Source organism: Salmo salar, chromosome ssa02 (assembly GCF_905237065.1).
Source record: "Salmo salar chromosome ssa02, Ssal_v3.1, whole genome shotgun sequence".
Lineage (NCBI taxonomy): Eukaryota > Metazoa > Chordata > Actinopteri > Salmoniformes > Salmonidae > Salmo > Salmo salar.
In genome coordinates, this window is record NC_059443.1 from 79,921,559 (window position 1) to 79,937,284 (window position 15,726).

A 15,726-nucleotide genomic window follows, 5' to 3' on the forward strand; every position below is an offset into this window, starting at 1 on the left:
CCAGAAACAGCTGCCATCACTATAAACTGTAATGTCCAGCTGTTTCTGACACTGGCCTCCCTCTGTGAAGAACGAAGGTTTGATCTTCCTGTCAGTCACAATCAAATCATCACCACAACTAGGGAAGAAGTCCTCAGAAAAAGCTGTCACCCCCCCAAATAAAATGGCTGTTGTGTGAATAGTTGTCTGTTCAACACTCTTGGAGCCTGTAGAAGGTCACAGTGATGCTGTCAATGGGAGCAGTACCATGTTCACCACACTGTAGCTGGTCCTGATCCCCCTCATCCATTAGACCAGAGGGTGGAGGCTGCAGCCAATAGCTGATGGACACACTGTAGCTGGTCCTGATCCCCCTCATCCATTAGACCAGAGGGTGGAGGCTGCAGCCAATAGCTGATGGACACACTGTAGCTGGTCCTGATCCCCCTCATCCATTAGACCAGAGGGTGGAGGCTGCAGCCAATAGCTGATGGACACACTGTAGCTGGTCCTGATGCTTCTCAACCATCGGATCAGGGTACTTCCTATAGCTGATGGACACACTCTCTGGAAGGTCTGTGGAGGAATGGAAACACACACACAATGATTAAACAGTGCAGAGTCATACTGCAGTATACTGTACATTCAGAAACACCAGTGAAGGGGCCTCCCGAGTGGCACAGTGGTCTAAGACACTGCATCGCAGTGCTAGCTGTGCCACTAAAGATCCTGGGTTCGAGTCCAGGCTCTGTCGCAGCCGGCCGCGACTGGGAGACCCATGGCGCGGCGCACAATTGGCTCAGCGTCGTCCAGGTTAGGGGAGGGTTTGGCCGGCAGGGATGTTCTTGTCCCATCATGCACTAGCGACTCCTGTGGTGGCCCGGGCGCAGTGCACGCTAACACAGTCAGGTGCACAGTGTTTCCTCCGACACATTGGTGCGGCTGGCTTCCAGGTTAAGTGGGCATTGTGTCAAGAAGCAGTGCGGCTTGGCAGGGTCGTGTTTCGGAGGACGCACGGCTCTCAACCTTCACCTCTCCCGAGTCAGTACGGGAGTTACAGCGATGGGACAGACTGTAACTACCAATTAGATATCACGAAATTGGGGAGAAAAAGGGAGAGAAAAAATGATAAAGAAACACCAGTGAAGACGAGAGACGTCACTCACTATAAACTGTGATGTTCAGCTGTTTCTGACACTGGCCTCCCTCTGTGTAGCATGTTGGTTTGTTATTCCATTCTGTCACACTGTCAAATCACATCACACGAACACACACAACCTTCCTGAACTACCTCTCTGTAAAGTCAGCCCTCCTCCTCCTTCTATACTTGTCCCAAATGGCACCCTATTCCCTATATAGTGCACTACGTTTGGTACTGACTACCCTTGGTACTGACTACCCTTGGCCTTGGTACTGACTATGCTTGGTACTGACTACCCTTGGCCTTGGCACTTACTCTCCTTGGCCTTGGTACTGACAACCTTTGGTACTTACTACCCTTGGCCTTGGCACTTACTACCCTTGGCCTTGGTATTTACTACCCTTGGCCTTGGTATTTACTACCCTTGGCCTTGGTATTTACTACCCTTGGCCTTGGGACTGACTACCCTTGGCATTGGTACAGAGCACCCATATGGAAAAGTCCTAGCTGGCCTTATACATATAAACGAACGTGACATATGTTAAAATATATCATAATATATTTAAAACCCATATATAAACGTGACATATGTTAAAATATATTATATATTTAAAACCCATATATAAATGTGAACACATGATCATATATTTTAATAACATATCAATCACCTCTCATACAAAACATAATATGGATATGTATTTTCATCATGCTAAATGTACTCAGATAAAACCAAATCTATTGCATTTATTGCTCTGAAAAGTATTCCCGAAAATATGTTTTGTTGCATGGAATATATACAGTACCAGTCAAAAGTTTGGACACGCCTACTCATTCAAGTGTTTTTCTTTATTTAAAAAATAATAATAATTCTACATTGTAGAATAATAGTGAAGACATCAAAACCACACTTGACCAAAAAAACTAAAAAGCATTAAACAAATCAAAATATATTCTAGATTCTTCAAAGTAGCCACCCTTTGCCTTGATGACAGCATGTGTGTGTGTGTGTAACTATATATATATATTTATATATGCTATCATTTATGTTTTTTGTATGCTTTTTCACTCATCCAATGCTTTTTCACTCATCCAACTCCACCCTTCTCTGAGTGGTACGTGTTTACTCGGAGGAAGGGAAAGTTTCTTATCAGAAGGGAAATAAACACACACCCACCGAGTTTCTATCCATCAGAAAAAAACAGGACAACTGTATATACGCTATCATTTATGTTTTTTGTATGCTATTTTAATATTTGAGAATTAACCAATGATATCAGGCAAAACCCGGCCATGATTACAGCACCTGTGTGTGTGTCTTTTGACACTATATAAACGAGTCACCCGGGAGTGTTTGTCATTATACCCTGATGAAGACAGCTTGTCTGTCGAAACGTTGGACATAAATATTTTTGCATCTGAGGTTCCTAGAGTGTGCGGCTCTCCTTTATAGCCAGCACCTCGTCTAAATAGGTGTGCGTTTATTTCACCTCCAGATTGTTTTCTTGTTTACGTCTGTCTCCTACCCTGTTCCCTTTACTCTGCTCCTGTTCTCCAGGACCTAGGGGTTCTGCCCAACACCCAGATCCACCTGACGTCCTCCTTTACCAACCACCCTCCAACTTTTCATTACATCAGCTACTGTTATTGTCAAGTTGTCATTATCTGCTAAGTAAGAGCAGGACAACTATCATACTGGGCACATCATGTGAGCTGCACAGATTAGCTAAAAACACCAGCACTGCAAACACTCAGAACAAAGAGGGCAGCAGCGCCTGGACTTTGCAGTTTCCCTCTTCGAGTCCACTACCTGCTGAAAAACAAGTGACAGGCAGAACCTCCCATCCACACAATACCCACCTCTTCTCTATTCCACACACCAGAATTTTGTATTTCAGTCTGACTGCCATGTGAGTGTACAAACAATCTGAAAGTAAATTGACACATGTACCAAATAAATATAAATGGTTATGTATTTAAGTCTAAAATGTTGCTAGATTGTTTTCACAGCTGGTTCATAACGTGTTCGTTATTGTAAATTCTAACTATCCCTTGATGGTATTTGTTAGTTCAACATTATTCATTGTATCACAAGACATGCTATATTATATATATATATTCAACCACAAGGGTGTACTAATGAGCTATGATTTTTTTTATCATAATTGAGGACTAAAATGATTTCAGTGTAGATAAGGGAATGCCTGTTTAAAATGAAAACATGACAGCCAGACAAGCCAGTGTATGAATCAAATGTATTTTCATATGAATGGAGTGGAAATTAGCTCACTTTGTGATCTGTAAGGTAAGTAACAATGTGTGTGTGGAGGGCATTGAAATTATATTGTTTACACTGATGCCTGTTTATTTATAAGAAGCAGAAGATGGTAAATAACATATATCGCAATGGTTAGCCTATGCAAATGAATAGGAATACATTTAGCCTAATTGGTAAAAACATATGACGTGGGGGGAAAATCGGGATCCTAGTCAGGCTTTTGTTTGTCAATTCATGTGTATCAAATCTGTTGGCAATTGTGGGCTAAATCAATGACAAGCAGCTTAAATGTTCAGCCTTCATCATGGTCTGTGATCAAAACAGGCTGGGGTGTTTTCGGTTCCGTTTAGTGAGTGAGAACGCAACTGCACTGAAATGCATAGCCTGATTCAATGGGATTCTCCTGAATAATACATGTTTTTATCTGTTAAACTGCTTGGTCGATGCATAGACCCATACCTATTCTAACTTTTTGGTATTTTGCATTAGGCATAGCTTTACATTGCAGAGCATTTAATAAACCAACCACATTTCCTGTGATGTTTAGGATGCGCAAGACCTTCGATAGGCTAGTAGACTGCGGAAATAATCGTGGAGATTACCATTGTTATAGTCTAGATCGCTTATAAAATCTGGACCGTTGCTTTTCCTATAGCTAAGCAAACAAGTGGTAGCATATGCTTTTTGGACGTCTCTATAACAAGGCCTATATCCTCACATACCCCCTCAATTCGAACCCTGCTTTTAACGATAAAACATCACAGAAATGTATAGACGAAGGATTCCATGGTGACAGTGATTGTGTCTGTTAATCGGGTAAACTGGGAAGTGTGCGGAACGAGGTCAAATCATGACATCAGTAATTTTCAGGTCAGAGAACGATGCCAGAGATTCCGAGATGGGATGAGCGCGTTTCTTTCATAGTTCCCAGTTGTCCGACTGAAGTCGGAAGTCAGAAATGAAAGGTGTCCAGGTGAGTCCAATGATGCGCTGCTGCGCGTGATGGTGACCGGTGATGAAGCGCAGGTGCGCGTAATGATGGCGACAGGTGTGCATGATGAAGGCAGTCTGGAGCCTCGAGCAGAGAGCGGGAGCAGGCGTGACAGTAGGTGTATATACACATATACAGTATTTGTGTATGTATTTTTTTATATACAGTATGTGTCATCGTATAAAAAAACTAAATGTTTGCAAAGTAGTAAAAACTTGATTTTTATTTATTGAAACTGGATACAGTACTCAGTCAGATAATAAAAGAGAAAGAAGTAAACAAAAAAGTCCTCACCATAATCAGACAATGTAATTTGGATATGAACAAAGTAAATAGTCAATTGTATTTGATCTGACTCCATAAGATAATAAGGAAATGTAGAATGAAGTAATGAATGGGCATCAAGAATGGTCTTAGATCGTGAAATCAAATGCAAGTAATAACATTGTCAAATTAATGAACTCCATTAAATGTATGAGGCAAAATTATAAAGGTACAAGGTAATACGATCAAAGTATTGTCGTCATGGTAATCAATCAAAGCTGCACTATGCAGAAATCACTCAGCAAAAAAACGAAACTTAAGAAAGGGGAGCATAGAAATACCGCATGTAGAACAGATCTACCACTTCTTAGACTTGCTTTCAATGAGAATGACATATCTATAACTCACATTTCTATGTGGATATGGTCAGGTCACCAACTCGCTCCCTCTCTCCAGCACTCGACGTCGCCGGTCTAATAACCATCAGCCCTGTCAACCATCATTACACCATCTCCCCATCATTACCCACACCTGCTCTCCATTACCCACACCTGCTCACCACCATTACCCACACCTTCTCCCCATCATTACCCACACCTTTCCCCATCATTACCCACCACTGCACCCCATAATTACCCACACCTGCGCCCCATCACCTGGACTTCATTATCATCTTGACTACCTTCCCTTCATGTAGCCCTCGGTAGCTTCAGTCATCAGGCAGTAGAGGTTTGTTTTCATGTTCAGTACTCATCCCCTGTTTTATTCATTTAACTAGCATCATCGTTATCAAACTGTCCTTCTGCACCTGCTTCCTGACTCTCTACATATACCTGACAATTATAAATCAATAGTTAGCAGAAAGTGGACAGAGCCACAGTGGGAGGGGGTTGGAAAATAATCACATGTATTCAGCCAATCAGTGGGTTCAGGAAGTGGTCTTACAGCCAATGAATGAGCTGGAGGAGAAACACCGCCACCATGGCACTTCCAGCAGCCTGACCGGAACATGCTGAGGAGGGAAACAGATGTTTAGGCTGTGATTACACAGGCAGCACAATTATGATCTTTTGCCAATATTTGACATGTTTGATACAGTGCATTCGGAAAATATTCAGACCCCTTCACGTTTCCACATGTTATGTTACAGGCTTATTCAAAAATGGATTACATTTTTTTTTAAATCCTCATCAATCTACACACAATACCCCATAATGACAAAGCGAAAACTGGCTTTTAGAAATGCTTGCTAATTATTATTTTTTTTTAAAGCATTCAGACCCTTTGCTAAGAGACTCAAAATTGAGCTCAGGTGCATCCTGTTTCCATTGATCATCCTTCAGATGTTTCTGCAACTTGATTGGAGTCCACCTGTGGTAAATTCAATTGATTGGACATGATTTGGAAAGGCACACACCTTTCTACATAAGGTCCCACAGTTGATAGTGAATGTCAGAGCAAAAACCAAGCTATGAGGTCGAACGAATTGTCCATAGATCTCCGAGACGTGATTGAACGGAGCAAAGTACAGAGAGATCCTTGATGAAAACCTGCTCCAGGGCGCTCAGGACCTCAGACTGGGGCGAAGGTTCGCCTTCCAACAGGACTACGACACTAAGCACAAGGCCAAGACAATGCAGGAGTGGCTTCGGGACAAGTCTCTGAATATCCTTGAGTGGCCCAGCCACAGCCCGGACTTGAACCAGATTAAACATCTCTAGAGAGACCTGAAAATAGCTGTGCAGCTACGCTCCCCATCCAACCTGACAGAGCTTGAGAGGATCTGCAGAGAAGAATGGGAGAAACTCCCCAAATACACGTGAGCCAAGTTTGTACCGTCATACCAAAGAAGACTCGAGGCTGTAATCACTGCCAGGTGCTTTAACAAAGTACTGAGTAAAGGGTCTGAATACTTATGAAAATGTGATCAGTTTTTTATTAGAAATGTTTTTGCAAAAGAATACCAAAACCTGTTTTGCTTTGTCATTATGGGGTATTGTGTTGAGATTGATGAGGGGGAAAAAACTATTTAAGTCTGTTACGTAACAAAATGTTGAAAAAGTGAAGGCGTCTGAATACTTTCCGAATGCACTGTATATTATTTACTATACGTAAAGACATTCAATTGATCAGCTCAGTTCAGCCTAAATTCAACACACCTGGTCTTCCAGGTGGGTTTAAATCAAAAACATGAAGTGCCTGTGGCCCTCCAGAACCAGGGTTGCCAGTTACACTTTATTTGGATAATCCAGTTGGTCATAATATCAACAAACTATCCATTGATAACAGAAGCTTACTACATTTACGGTTAAGGTTAGGTTTAAAGTAAGGGTTAAGGTTATGTCTAGGGTTAAGTTTAGGGTTAAGATAAGGGTTAAGGTGAGGGTTAAGGTTATGTTTAGGGTTAAGATAAGGGTTAACGTGAGGGTTAAGATAATGTTTAGGGTTAAGTTTAGGGTTATTAAGATAAGGGTTAAGGTGAGGGTTAGGGTTAGTAGATAGTCTGTAGAGCATCTACAGATGGATAAAGTGTTACTGGGTTGCCTACCCCTGCCCTATATATTGCACTACATTTGACCATATGGGGAATACGGTGACATTAGGGATGTATGTTAGGGTAAAGTAGTGCACTACATAGGGAATAGGGTGCCATTAGGGATGTATGTTAGGGTAAAGTAGTGCACTATGTAGGGAATAGGGTGCCATTTGGGATGCAGCCTTCCAGGAGTTTATAATGTCTCTGGTAATGTTGCATTGAAGTAGTGTTCAGTCAGATTCTCAGATGTCTATCCCTCCCTCTGCCGTCTATCCCTCCCTCTTCCCTCTCTCCCTCCCCCTGCCCTCTCTCCCTCCCTCTGCCCTCTCTCCCTCACTCTCCCCTCTCTCTCTCCCTCCCCCTGCCCTCTCTCCCTCCCCCTGCCCTCTCTCTCTCCCTCCCTCTGCCCTCTCTCTCTCCCTCCCTCTGCCCTCTCTCCCTCCCCCTGCCCTCTCTCCCTCACTCTGCCCTCTCTCCCTCCCCCTGCCCTCTCTCCCTCCCCCTGCCCTCTCTCCCTCACTCTGCCCTCTCTCCCTCACTCTGCCCTCTCCCTGCCCTCTCTCCCTCCCCCTGCCCTCTCTCCCTCCCCCTGCCCTCTCTCCCCTCCGTCCAATCGTTCTGTTTTCCTCCCCCCAATATTTCACACCAGCTCTGGCCTCTCACCCCCAGTCATTTCTCACACACACACACACACACACACACACACACACACACACACACACACACACACACACACACACACACACACACACACACACACGCAGAGAGAGACCGAGAGAGCAGAAAGACCAAGAGAGCAGAGAGAGCAGAAAGACCAAGAGAGCAGAGAGAGCAGAAAGACCAAGAGAGCAGAAAGACCAAGAGAGCAGAGACCGAGAGTAAAGGAGAACAGTGCAGACAGACATCACCAGTCGAGTCACAGAGAAACAGATGGACTCACAGTGCACGGTGAGTTTGAAGGGCTCTGATTCCACTTCAGGAGGAGGTTGGGGTCCCAGTTCTCCCAGTCCTAACAGGGCTGAACACCAGAGCTGGGCCCCATCATCACCTCTACTGGGGGACCACAGCAGGGGATATTCCCCACTAATAGGTTCCTTGGTGGTCTGCCTTGGTACATCTGGTGCGTATAACAATGTCTTTGTCTTTCTACCGATGGCAGAGGCTTTGTAGAAGGACACATTGAGACTGTTACCTGGAGCGACCTTCTGGATGAGACACTTAAACTCGTACTCTTTCCCCTCAACCATCGGACCTGAGGGGCCTGTCATGGACACACTGTCTGGAAGCTCTGTGGAGGAATGGAAACACACACAGTGATTTAACAGTGCAGAGCCATACTAAGAATATTCAGAAACTCCAGAGAAGATAAGGGAGAGTCACTCACTATAAACTGTGATGTCCAGCTGTTTCTGACACTGGCCTGCTTCTGTGTGGCATGTTGGTTTGATATTCCAGTCAGTCACACTGTTAAATCAAATGAAATATTTAAAGTGCATTTAAAATAAAATCAATGAAAATAAAAATAAAAAACAGAAGAGATTAATAAATGTCTAAAATAACAGTAACACCATTCATTGACTTCTTCGGGATCGAGGTCCCGTCCACGGGACGGTTGAGCTAACGTAGGCTAATGCGATTAGCACGAGGTTGTAAGTAACAAGAACATTTCCCAGGACATAGACATATTTGATATTGGCAGAAAGCTTAAATTCTTGTTAATCTAACTGCACTGTCCAATTTACAGTGCTATTACTGTGAAAGAATACCATGCTATTGTTTGAGGAGAGTGCCCAATTTTGAACATGAAAAGTTATTAATAAACAAATTAGGCACATTTGGGTAGTCTTGATACAACATTTTTAACAGAAATGCAATTGTTCATTGGATCAGTCTAAAACGTTGCACATACACTGCTGCCATCTAGTGGCCAAAATCTAAATTGCACCTGGGCTGGAATAATACATTATGGCCATTCTCTTCCATTTCAACAATGACGGTACAAAAAAAATACAAAAGAACAGTTGGTTTTTTCTTTGTATTATCTTTTGTGATCATCTATTATGTTATTCTCCTACATTCCTTTCACATTTCCACAAACTTCAAAGTGTTTCCTTTTCAAATAATATCAAGAATATGCATATCCCTGCTTCACGTCCTGAGCTACAGGCAGTTCGATTTGGGTATGTCGTTATAGGTGGAAATTGAAAAAAGGGGACGGATCCTTATTTAGGCCATTGAAGCTACATAACAGTAAAGTCAAACAATAAAGGTGTTTTAAAAGTCTCAGCTGTGTCTGCCCCTCTTACCTGTCCACACTCCAGTTTAGGAACTTCACCTTCTTGTCTGTTAGACCCGTCCCTCCATGCGTCGCCTCCCAGCCCAATTGCTTAGGCTGATCGGAGGTGCATTTGGCTGAAGCTGGGTCTCCATACTTCACCACCAGCCTGGCAGGACTGATCACCAGGCACTCGGCATCTGGAAGACCAAGGTCAAGTTAAAATGTGTATTGTTTTTCAAACAAAACAGGACGATATTATTGTCTAACGTTCATGTATCTGCATGTTGATCAAGCACGTTACACTCCATACACCAGAAATAGCCACACACACGCACAAGAAGAACATGCATATGCACACACTAGTGATGCGCGGGTTGACTCATAACCCGCAGCACCGGACAGACGGCATTGGGGTCATTAAATATTGTGTGGCTGAAGGGCGGGTGGTTGAATAAAGAGAAACAATAGCTTTTAAAAAATCAATGAATGTATATTTATTGTGCAATTTATATAGGCTACATTGAGGTTTTTCTTTCATTATTTTAGGCTACCTAGTATTAGTGTATAAATCTAAACTGTAGGGCTTAACTGTTCGCGCGCCAAATAGCCTACACTGGCAGAACAAGTTATTAACGTCAACCCACAGAGGCAAAAAGGAGATTGTCAAAATTGAATTCAATAAGACAAAATGCTGCAAAAGGCAAGTTGAAAATAAAGAGAAGGGAGGGCCAGAAAAGTAATGTTTGGAAAAGAAGTGGTAAAGTGGTAAAAGAGAGTGCTGATTGGGAGGCGCTGTATAAATTCGACAGTCACAAGACAGGACTTCAAATAGGGCTATGGCATGCTAAGGGAACTGTAGCCTACTGTTTAGATGGGTTACATGGAAATGGAAATCTGTTGGTAGGTCTATAATTTCTCACTTAGCCTTAATATTAACTCTTGCAGAACTAAGCATTTCTTGCAGTAAAATGATACACCAAATGCAGACAAAATGTGGACTTGGGAACAGGTGTGGAGAAATAGGATTTCTTTATTTCTACATCTTGAGAGAATACAATGCTCAGTTAGATACCATCTGTAGAGGTGATATCTTTATCATTAAACATCATAAAACCTGATAGTATTTCAACCACATAAAATACGCATCGAAGCCGAACTGCAATCTTGTTAGAAACACATTGGTTTTAATTTTCACAGCTTTCTTTCTCCTTTACAACCGGTCAAACTGATGTCATTTGGACATTTTGCACTGAAAATCTTTCCCCCCCTTTTTTTTGTTGCGTTATTGTATTTTCTCCCCGGTCCCTAAACGTCTTCGCTCTGCGAAAGAAGACAGAGAAAACTTTACAGATGTCAACTAGATTGAAGCTTCATTCTATCGATCTATTACATTATTATGTTGATCAAGGGTTTATTTAGTATTCTAGGTCAACATATAATGACAAAAGAGAAGCTACATTCATCTAATTATAGATTAGTTGACTAACAAATAGCCTACCAAAATGTCGGAAATTATAATTTATATCTAAATCAGGTTTAAAAAAAATCCTACTCCCCCTGTCAAAACATCGTTCCGCCGTCTTTGACTGTAGCCTATAGCATATTTTCTATATTTGCGGGTTAGGGTTGGGTGCGGCCCTCAGACTTTCACTTTATCACATATAGTCGGGTTGCTGTGGACGGGTTATTAGCTATTGCGGGCGGGTGCGGGTGAACAAACAGCTGACCCGCGCACCACTAACAGGTACACACACACGGAATTTAGTACGTCATTGAACAATGGCGGGAAGAATTCAACCATTCACTCTCAGTCATTAGTTATCTAAAATACTTGAAATCAAATGCACAGTACTAAAATATATTTAAGGTAACAAAACCGAAAAATACCTAAACTATTAAACTCAACTTAATTCCGCACTTGTCACGGAGTTGTGGTATTAGACAGTTGTCTAACTTACCGGTGAAGTCACAATACAGAGACAATGATGAAAGAAGTAGACCAATTACAATCTCCATTTTCCATCTAACTATCAACGAACGTCCCTCGGTGAAGTATTCCGCTATTCTGTTAGACGAGTTGAAGAAGAAATGCGCTCGCACTTCTGTTTTTCAGAAAACCGTTGAAAGTGAAAGTATTCTTTACTGGAAAACACCCCAACGACCCCTCCTCTTCCTCCTCTCTCTCAGTCTTCTATTATCTACAGCAGTGGTATTCATAGTCGGGGTCACAAACTCGAGGGAGAACTGCAGTGCACTCGCCCAAAGCATAAATAAGAGTATAGATTGTATGGGACAATAGGAGAGGATAGAGAACGGGGGTGGAGAGGAAGAGGCTATAGGCGGGAGGCCAGATATATCAACCAGTCAACCAACATCTGCATTGTCATAAACATAATTCTATCATTGACACTGGTGCCCAATCTATCTGAGAGATAGAGAGAGAGAGAGAGAGAGAGAGAGAGAGAAATAAGGACAGTAGTCTATAATCAAGTGTTGTTTAGGTTAGAGGTGTCACTTTAATCAATCAAAACCAGAATGAAAGTATCATTGGTGCTTCTCACTCTGAAACCCTGAAAAGCACATTCTATTGATATATTCTCATATTCCCTGATCAATTAAGTTCACAGTGTCTCCATGGTAACGGGCATGTTCGTCCGGTCGCTGGGTCGCTAAACAGAGGCAGTGAATCTGCAGGGCAGGAAGTTGATTAGATCTGACAGAGAGAGAAAAACATACAGTCTTCCTGACAGCCTTACAAGAGGCTAAACGTCACAGTCACAGGCCCTCTCATGGCTTTGAGCAAGAAATTGAACATGCCCTAACCAAGGTGCATTTAGTGGCAGCAAGCACTGTAGACAAAGCTAAAGAGTACATCCAGCTTATAGTTAACACTCAAAATGAAGTCTTTCAAACAGACTTACAAAGAGGATAAATGTCACAGCCACAGTTTGCCAATGAACATCTGAATGACTCAGAGGACAACTGGTGAAAGTGTTGTGGTCAGATGAGACCAAAATGGAGCTCTTTGACATCAACTCAACTCGCCGTGTTTGGAGGAGGAGGAATGCTGCCTATGTCCCCAAGAACACCATCTCCACTGTCAAACATGGAGGTGGAAACATTATGCTTTGGGGGTGTTTTTCTGCTAAGGGGACAGGACAACTTCACCGCATCAAAGGGACGATGGACGGGGCCATGTACCGTCAAATCTTGGGTGAGAACCTCCTTCCCTCAGGCAGGGCATTGAAAATGGGTCGTGGATGGGTATTCCAGCATGACAATGACCCAAAACACACGGCCAAGGCAACAAAGGAGTGGCTCACGAAGAAGCACATTAAGGTCCTGGAGTGGCCTAGCCAGTCTCCAGACCTTAATCCCATAGAAAATCTGTGGAGGGAGCTGAAGGTTCGAGTTGCCAAACGTCATCCTCGAAACCTTAATGACTTGGAGAAGATCTTCAAAGAGGAGTGGGACAAAATCCCTCCTGAGATGTGTGCAAACCTGGTGGCCAACTACAAGAAACGTCTGACCTCTGTGATTGCCAGCAAGGGTTTTGCCACCAAGTACTAAGTCATGTTTTGCAGAGGGGTCAAATACTTATTTCCCTCATTAAAATACAAATAATTTTATAACATTTTTGAAGTTTTTTTCTGGATTTTTTTGTTGTTATTCGGTCTCTCACTGTTCAAATAAACCTACTATTAAAATTATAGACTGATCATTTCTTTGCAAGTGGGCAAACGTACAAAATCAGCAGGGGATCAAATACTTTTTTCCCACACTGTATAGTAGGCTGCTTGGCTGTTTACTCTGTTGCGCTGCTACTTTGTGATTGACACTTTTTTTCTCATGCGTTCCGGTACCTCAAGCCCCCCGGATATCCTCCCTGTAAGCTACTGTAAGAGAGATAAAAAGTAAGAGAGAAAAGATAGAGAGTAAGAGAGATAAAGTGTACGAGAGATGAAGGATAGATAGTAAGAGAGAGAAAGAGTAAGTACATCTAATTCTGCCATTCATTGTCTTTGGTATCACATGATTTTATGTCAGTCTCATTAAGACTGTAGAACTGGCAGCGTTTAATCTTTATTGTCAACATAACAGACGATCTGGCATGACACTTCCTCCCACTGGTGTCCACACAGAGCGATTTTAAGGCCACACCTCCAACAAGTCACACCTCCAAACATTATATCATATCAGTTAGCAAACAAAAACAGGCGACTTCTGCGCCCTTGGGTGCTGCCATAGTTACACAGTTACATTGGCTGTGCCCGTCCAATCAGGCTTGAGGTCATCAGCCACTGATACATCGACGTATTTTCTCCGGTTTCTTTGATTGGACTGATGTGCGTTCATTTCATTGTTTGCCACGTCTTCTAGCTAGCTGAAAAGTTATCATGAATCATGTCGACTATATCTAATCATTTTCAAACTCAGCTGTATGAAGGAAATGTAGGGATATAACGTCTCAGGTGCTCATCAACCACTAAACAATGAAATGAGGCCATCCGTTGAAATAAAGCAAGCTGGAAAAGTAGATTCAGCTGTGGTTGGTGGTGGATGGAAGCAGTGGATAACATGTTTTGAGGAAGCTATACGACCTGGCTTGTTATTAATGTTTGATGTCAGACTGTTATACCCCATGGAACTGGAACTATACAATAGATGAAGCGTGATGGTAACTTTATAAACTGTGTTGCTTTATTCTTAAGAGGAGCATGTTGGTAACAGGCAGGACCAGAGCGTTTTTTTGCTTTGTACCGATACTCGAACAGCGTAGAGGTATTGTAGACCCATGCTGAATTTGACTTAGGGAGGTAGCCTATAAGCTGATCATAACCAAATATTATCTTTGATTTGTCATAAACCAAACGTTGTAACGTTTGAGTGTGAAGTGGTTTCGATGCATAATAGCTTTTTTTAATTGAGTTTGAACACCAGAACTGGGCTCATCATCAGCACTACTAAGGAAGAAGTCTTCCAGAAACAGCTGCCATCACTATAAACTGTAATGTCCAGCTGTTTCTGACACTGGCCTCCCTCTGTGAAGAACGAAGGTTTGATCTTCCTGTCAGTCACAATCAAATCATCACCACAACTAGGGAAGAAGTCCTCAGAAAAAGCTGTCACCCCCCCAAATAAAATGGCTGTTGTGTGAATAGTTGTCTGTTCAACACTCTTGGAGCCTGTAGAAGGTCACAGTGATGCTGTCAATGGGAGCAGTACCATGTTCACCACACTGTAGCTGGTCCTGATCCCCCTCATCCATTAGACCAGAGGGTGGAGGCTGCAGCCAATAGCTGATGGACACACTGTAGCTGGTCCTGATCCCCCTCATCCATTAGACCAGAGGGTGGAGGCTGCAGCCAATAGCTGATGGACACACTGTAGCCTTAGCCCTTCCGCCACCATTGTCTTCCAACCAAGTTTTTTGCTTGTTTACGCACACATCTGTTCCGGTTTGGATTACAATGGTGGCAGACCCCCTAGCTTACACAACAAAAATACATTTATTGTATATGGTTCACATGTCAGTCAATTTGCCACCATTCTTCTCCTGTTTCCTCCTGACAATAGTATGTTAGAAGGCGGAAATGTTATTATGTTCTCAGCTAATGCAATCTCTGTCATGACATCCTACTCAGAGATGGTATTTACATTACATGCCTCCACCTTTCTATCCGGTCAATGTACTCATTGTCCTTGCTATTTCCTGCTATTCAATTATGTTTCTTCAGCATAGCAGCTGCATCTAGTTTCTTTACATTAACTCCCACAGCCTCCCTCTGTGAAGCACTTAGGTTTGATATTCCGGTCAGTCACACTCAAATCAAATCACATTTTATTTAAATCTGGTCTGACCAGCATGGTCTAACTGGTTAGGCTGGTCTGACCAGCATGGTTAGGCTGGCCGACTAGCTGGACAAGCCGGTGATGCTGGTCTAGCCTTCAAAACCACACTCATCATTATCATATTTCCCAGCATGCTCTATTTCAGTTTGATTTTTAGAATTTGTTTGTTTCTATGTGTTTTTACATTTGCATTGATTGATACAATTAATCTCATGCTACACACAGATAAATAACATACATTTTCCTAAACTAATAATCTGTTAGTTGGATTTCTTGCACCCGTTACTGAAATGGTTGTTTGAGTAGTTAGAGTTAGATGGTTAAGGGACTCTAATTTACTCATCTTTCTAACCCTCAGTCATTCTGAATGGAGATTGTGGGTGAATAAATGTTCCAATTGTTGGATATC

The 15,726-nt window shown here is 42.5% G+C and overlaps 1 protein-coding gene across 1 annotated transcript; it reads right to left on the reverse strand.

The window, feature by feature from the left end:
- Window positions 1–4,582: 4,582 nt before the first annotated feature.
- Window positions 4,583–11,727, reverse strand: LOC106594917 (uncharacterized). The gene is made up of 5 exons (XM_045710915.1): window positions 11,423–11,727; window positions 9,493–9,661; window positions 8,571–8,650; window positions 8,127–8,474; window positions 4,583–5,662 (listed from the first exon to the last, which is right to left on the reverse strand). The coding sequence occupies exons 1-5, from the start codon at window positions 11,478–11,480 to the stop codon at window positions 5,592–5,594; spliced, it is 726 nt and encodes a 241-aa protein (XP_045566871.1). The 5' UTR covers window positions 11,481–11,727; the 3' UTR covers window positions 4,583–5,591.
- Window positions 11,728–15,726: the final 3,999 nt, after the last annotated feature.